The following is a 5994-nucleotide window of genomic DNA, read 5'->3' as shown; positions in this document are numbered from 1 at the left end:
ACGACACGCCGTAGCCGTCGAGGTTGAGCTCCGCGTTGCGCAGCGCGAATTGCGTCGCGTTGAAGCGCGGCGACAGCTTCGCCGCGGGCACGAGCGGCGGCTCCGTCGCGAGGCTGAGCAGGTTGTTCTCCGTGTCCAGCAGGAACGCCCGGCCGTCCACGGGCTGTTCGCCGACGTAGATCATGAAGCGGCAGGCGCGGGCTCCGGCGACGAGGAGCAGCAGCGCGCGGCGCGCGAGCGGCCGCATCGTCTCGTGAGGTCGTTCTCGGGTATTGTGCGTCCAAGGCGACTTGCTGCGGCGGCGCGGCTCGGGTCGAGGCCGCGCGCGCAAGGCGACTTGCAGCGGCGTCGGTCGAGCCGAGGCCGATGCTCTCGGTCGCGCGCCGCCCAATGGCGCCGCCTCAAGTTGAGGCTCAACACGATGTGTTGCCCTCTGAAACGCCATTCGATCTGGGCAGTCGGCTCGTGCAACCCGTTAGTCCGTTAGGGCGTTATTGGCCTCGGACGGTCGCCCGCTAACGGGCGTTAGGTCGTTATTGGCTTTTTAAGGATCGGGTGGCTGGGTGTTATGGGTGTTATCGAGAATTTTCGCCAGGGTGTTATTGATTTTGAAAAATCGAGTGGCTGCCATCGGCAGGGTGTTATTAGTGTTATTTGATTGGCTAGCTAGGGTGTTATCGCGTTATTGCTAACTAGCTGTAACGGGTTGCACGAGTCTATGGGCAGCGAGTTCAAACGCGTTCTCGCTCTCCTCGAGCGCTCTCCTCGCTCTCCTCGAGCGCTCTCCTCGCTCTCTTCGTTCTCCTCGCTTTCTCGCGATGGCCAAGCTCCTCGCGCTCGTCGCGGGCGCCCGCGCGGCGCACCACCACCTGAACCCGACCATGCCCTACACGATCACCAACGAGGCGCCGGGCCACGAGGGCGAGTCGCGCGAGTTCTCCGGCGCCGCCTACTTTGACGTCGACAGCCCCGTTTTGACCATGCGCTACTCGGAGGTCGCCTGGCGCACGCTGCCCGCCGTGCCGCTGCCCGCGGAAGTCGTCGCGAAATACGCGAACGCGACCATCGCCGTCACGGGCTTCGAGGTCGACGTGCTGCGCGATCTGGGCAACGGCGCGACGGAGTCCGTCGCCGCGTACGACTCGTACAACCACCACTACGGCGTGCAACTCTTAAGTTCCGCCGTCCGGCTCTCCTCCGACGCCGCGGGCGCGGCCGCGGGCGCCTTCTACGGCCACGCCAAGGTCCTCGACGTGGAGGTCGCCGAGGGCGCGGCGCCCCCGGGCGCGCGCCTCGCGCAGTCCTTCGTCCACGGCAACGGCCAGGAGCACCGCCAGATGTTCCACGGCGCGCCCCCCGGCTACGCGCGGCGGCTCTGGAGCCCGTCGGCGTTCGTCGTCGCGCCCGTGCAGATCTCGACGAACGACGGCGACGGCGACCCGGGCCAGGGCCCGCTGCCGGCCATCAAGCGGCCCGGCGGCGCGACGCCCGCCCGCGCCGCCGTCCTACGCCTACTCGCCGCTGCTCGAGTGCCCCCGCACGACGCGGAACAAGATCAACGCGACGGCGGGCACCGTCGACGGCCGCGCGTTCGACGGCGACTGCGACCGCGCGGAGCCCCTCAGCGACCTGAACGCGACGAAGAACCCGACGTGCGAGGCCGCGACGTACGTCGGCGGGCTGAGCTGCTGCGCCGACGGCGCCTTCCTGCTGGACGCGGACCAGGAGCCGCCGGCCTTCGAGGACCGCGTCTTCTTCCGCTTCCGCTTCTACTACGACGACTGGGACGACGACAAGTACGCGGACATCGAGCACGTCGAGTGGGCCGCGAACGGCTGCGACAGCGGCTGCTCGGGCGGCGGCTGCGCCAACGCCTGCGGCCACATCGAGTTCGACGTCGTCCGGGGCGTCGGGTCCGACGAAGGGGACGACGTCCAGATCTTCCAGTCGACGTTCCCCGCGGGCGAGATGCTCGCGTCGTCGTGCAAGCCCACGGACTGCCAGTGCATGGGGGCCGACACGGTCGGCGAGTCGGGCTTCGCGCTGGTCATGGCCGCGAGCCACTGCCACGCGCCGAACTGCATCCGCCAGGTGCTGAAGAACCTCGACTCGGGCGAGATCCTCTGCGACGGGAAGACCCGGGTCGGCTCGTCGGAGAAGGTCTTCGACGAGGCGGGCTACCTCTTCACGCCGCCGTGCCTCTGGGGCGCGGCCGCGGACGGCCTGCTCGCGCCGCCGGTGCTGAAGAAGGACACGACGCTCCAGATGCTCACCTACTTCAACTCGACCTACGCCCACCCGGGCCAGATGGGCATCTGGCAGATGAAAGCAACAGCCTTGTCCGCCTAGGTCGATTTTGTGTGTGGACGGTGCTTAATTAAGCCTGCTTGTTTCGACGAAGCTTGTTTACTGCCGGCGTGGACGCCGGGCCAGACCGGAGCGACCGGCCGGTATCGCGCGCTTGAAAGTGCAATTTATAGCTCAACTCAGCACCTTCCGGAACCTTGCAGCCTCCTTTGCCCACCTCAGCCTGCCACGACACGAGCTGCGTCCGCCGCGCCGCGCTGCTCGTCGTCGGCCACGATGCGCGTCTCGAGGTTCGCGCTGTGTTCGCTGGGCGTCGCGACGGCGCTGCGGCCGCAGACGTCGTCCTTCGCGCGGCGCGCGGCGCGCGCTGCGTCGACGGCGGAGGACTGCGGCTGCGAGGTGACCTACGGCGGCGACGTTCCGGCGTCGGCGAAGACGATGGACCACCTCGCCGCCGTGCGCGACCTCGAGGCCTTCGACGCCGCGACGGGCGGCGCGACGACGCTCGGCGCGAAGCTCGGCGGCGACCGCGTCGCCGTCGTCTCGTTCCTCCGGAGCTTCGGCTGACCCTTCTGCCAGGAGCTGCTCGTGCAGCTCGAGCGGCGGCGGCCGGCGCTCGAGGCCGCGGGCGTGGGCCTCGTCGCCGTCGGCATCGGCACGCCGGAGAAGGGCCGGCTCGTGGCGGACCACGTCGGCTACGACGCGTCGCGGCTCTTGGCGGACCCGGAGAACGCGCTCTACGACGCGCTGGCGCTCAACGCGGGCGTCGGGCGGACCTTCTTCAACCCGGCGACGCCCTACGCCATCCTCGACCGGCTCCAGTCGGGCACGGGCGGCGACCTGGGCGACGTCCTCGGCAAGTGGCTCCCCGGCGGCGGGCCGTCCGGCGAGGGCGCGTTCATCATCCCGCCGAAACAAGCCCAGGCGTTCAACCAGGGCGGCATGTTCGTCTTCGCCGACGGCGCGTCGCGCTTCGTCCACTACGACGCCTCGACGGGCGCGCACGCGGACGTCGACGCCGTCGTCGACCTCGCGCTCTCGCTCTGAAGTGGATCCGCGGACACCATGACGCGGCCGCCGTTCACCGTACGGCGGTCGCCGACAACAACCCCCGCGTTCCTCACTTCCCTAAGCGACTTTACTCCGCCATCTCCGGCGGAGGAGCCGCGGCCGCCTCGGGCTCGTTCTTCGTGTAGAGATTCTTCCATTGCGGCGGCGCGTTGACGTCGCACATCTCCTTGCACGCGTAGAGCAGCTTGTTCATGCGGAAGTCGAGGACCATCGGGCCCGTCTTCATGTAGAGCACGTTGTAGCTGCCGAGGATGCACTCGCGTTCGGACTGGAGCAGGATGCGGCCGTGCGCGTAGATGTTCCGCTCGACGAGCTGCTCGACGTAGTCGCCGCCCTTGGCGTCCTCGTCGGAGGCCAGGAGCACGTCCGGCGGCTTGCCGTGCGCGAGGCGCTGCTGCAGCATCGCGACGCCGCGTTCGAGGTTCGCGCGGCTCGTCGGCGGCGGGCACTCGATGAGCTCGAGCTTGTGGCCCATGCTCCGCAGGTACTGCGCGCGCGGGCCGTCGAAGCCGCCGGCGAAGCCGGGCATGAGCAGGAGCACGTCGAGGCCGTCCTCGGGGACGGGCTCCGCCTCCTCTTTCGTCTCCGTCGCCGGCGCGGCGCCGTCGGCCTCCATGGGCGTCGCGGTGGCGACCTGCTCGCTCATGGGTGGTGCGCGATCGATGCGTCTCGCGCTTTCTCAAAAAGCGTGTCTGCTGTGCACGCTTCGGTCGCGGCGCGCGCGTCGGCGGTGGCGGCTTTGGAGATGCCTTTGGGAGAGCGCTCAAGCGCAGTCCGATTTTGATGACCGGCGCCGCCGCGCTCCGGATCGCCGGGAGCGCGTCCGAGCGCGTAGGAGCGCTCGGGATCGCGTAAGATCGCTCGAGATCGCTCGAGATCGCTCGGGATCGCGCCGGATCGCGGCGGATCGCGCCGGCGTCCTTTGCCCCAACGAAACTAGATACCTCGCATATCATTGGCCGGGCGCAACCTTTGAACACGGCTGCCCCACACGAAGTCGCGCGCTTTTTGTAGGCTCATGCTCCGCTTCACTGGGCTGGACCGCGCGGGCGTGGTGACGGAACCGCTCTATCGTGACCGCATCGCAGCGCCGCTGGACATCGAAAAGGATCCGATGTTTCTCTCGGAGCTGTTCTACACGCCGACGAGGGAGGTGGCGCCCTTCCGCGTCGTGGCAAACGATTATGGTCTTTCCGTCGACCGACTGACCTACTTCGGGTGCATGTTCTTCGCGCGCCTGCGCGACACGGCGGGCATCCAACTCGCGAGGCACAAGTTCCCGGGGGAGTGGGTCGTCGTCGAAGAGGGTTGCTTGGAGGGCGCGCTCCCGTCGCACTTCCGCGCCGCGCGCGAAAAGAGTGGGTCGCACCGCCCGTTGGTGTCGTTGGGCTTCGGGTCGCAGGAGGCGTGCGCCGCTGCCATCTCGTTGGGCCACGTGGGGGACCCCGGTGATTCGGTCCTGGGAGAACCCACCGGGACCGCGACGGCAGCGGCTGCAGCCGACCGAGCGTCCGGGGGCCACTGTCTCGACGGGGCGGTGCGCGCCCTCCTCCTCGCCCGGGGGCACGAGGCCCCTCCCCCCTGGAAGGAGAATCGCATGGGCTTCGGTGATTTGACGCCGTGGCTCGCGCGCGTCGGCTTCAACCCTGTCGGGTTCTCGCTCGCGTCGTCGGACGTCCGCGCGGCGATCGCGGCGTCCGACTCGGACGCCGTGATCGTGGGCGTCGAACTTTCGAACGGGGCAGAGCACGCCTTCGCTGTCGACCGCGTCGCGGGCAAGATCTACGACGTCGCCGAGGACCCGCCCGCGCGCGATCTCGGCGCGTACCTCGACGAGCTCGCGGCCGCCGGGGCCCACGCGACCCACGCGCGATCCCTACGTATCAGGGGGCGGGGTCGGAAGCGGACCTCGCCCTCGCTGTCGGGGGCGGCGCGTAGGGGGGCTCGCAAAGCGCGCGCCGCGCGCGCGCACGCCGCGGCGTGAAGCAGGTAATGAAGTACAGCCGACAGGGTCTTGCGGGCGGTCTCGACGAGCGGCGGCCCCGAGGCGCGCGCCGGGAGCCTGGGGAAGCGCCGGCCGACTCGTCGCGGCCGCGGCTGGCTTTCAAAACTTCAAGAAAGCCTCAGCAGCGTGCTTCGCTAATAAAAGTCCGGCAAAAACACAGATGGACCGCCGCTCCCGAAGCAGCAGCCGCGGCCGACGGCGCCGCGGCCATCACAGCTCGCGTGGCTCGGGCTCCAGATCACGGCATGCGCGCCGAGAGCGCCGCTCATCGTCGAGCGACGAGAGCCGCTTTCGGAGCCGGCGGAGCCATTCGCCCAGGAGCTCCTTCCGCTCCTCGGCGCCGTGCCGCCGCTCGCGCTCGCCGTCAAGCTCGCGCGAGCGGCGCTCGCCGTCGCCCTCGCGCCATGCGGCGCGGCGCTCGCCGTCATCTCCGCTGTTCGGCAGCTCGCGCGCGAACGAGACCGCGGGCGCGCCGATCACGGCCGCGCGGCGCGGCACCGGCACGGTGATACAGATGCTCTGCGTCGAGGACGCGACGGTGGAGGGCGACGAGCGCGGGACCACCCACGTGCTCATCAAGGACGACACCAACTTCGAGTTCCTCCGCACCG

General features: G+C 69.4%; 4 protein-coding genes across 4 annotated transcripts in view; 3 read left to right on the top strand and 1 right to left on the bottom strand.

The window, feature by feature from the left end:
* Window positions 1–818: 818 nt before the first annotated feature.
* On the top strand, window positions 819–2349 carry AURANDRAFT_68742 (hypothetical protein; the record flags this gene model as incomplete). Its single annotated transcript, XM_009044463.1, has 2 exons — window positions 819–1502; window positions 1531–2349. The coding sequence occupies 2 exons, from the start codon at window positions 819–821 to the stop codon at window positions 2347–2349; spliced, it is 1503 nt and encodes a 500-aa protein (XP_009042711.1).
* A 234-nt stretch (window positions 2350–2583) lies between these two features.
* Window positions 2584–3351, top strand: Hypo5 (selenoprotein; the record flags this gene model as incomplete). The annotated part of the gene is made up of 1 exon (XM_009044464.1): window positions 2584–3351. A coding segment is annotated over one exon (768 nt), but the record flags the coding sequence as incomplete, so codon positions are not given.
* A 94-nt stretch (window positions 3352–3445) lies between these two features.
* Window positions 3446–4024, bottom strand: AURANDRAFT_68741 (expressed protein; the record flags this gene model as incomplete). Its single annotated transcript, XM_009044462.1, has 1 exon — window positions 3446–4024. One exon carries the CDS (start codon window positions 4022–4024, stop codon window positions 3446–3448), a length of 579 nt encoding a protein of 192 aa, XP_009042710.1.
* Window positions 4025–4975: 951 nt separating this feature from the next.
* Window positions 4976–5994, top strand: part of AURANDRAFT_68740 (hypothetical protein) — a gene marked incomplete at both ends in the record, with an annotated part of 3093 nt that continues 2074 nt past the window's right edge. Inside the window, 2 exons of the mRNA XM_009044465.1 lie at window positions 4976–5258; window positions 5544–5818. Coding sequence (XP_009042713.1) covers window positions 4976–5258; window positions 5544–5818 — 558 coding nt within the window. The remainder of the gene's footprint in view (window positions 5259–5543; window positions 5819–5994) is intronic.

This window comes from Aureococcus anophagefferens (genome assembly GCF_000186865.1).
Source record: "Aureococcus anophagefferens unplaced genomic scaffold AURANscaffold_335, whole genome shotgun sequence".
NCBI lineage: Eukaryota > Pelagophyceae > Pelagomonadales > Pelagomonadaceae > Aureococcus > Aureococcus anophagefferens.
This window is presented reverse-complemented; position numbering and strand designations above follow the sequence as displayed.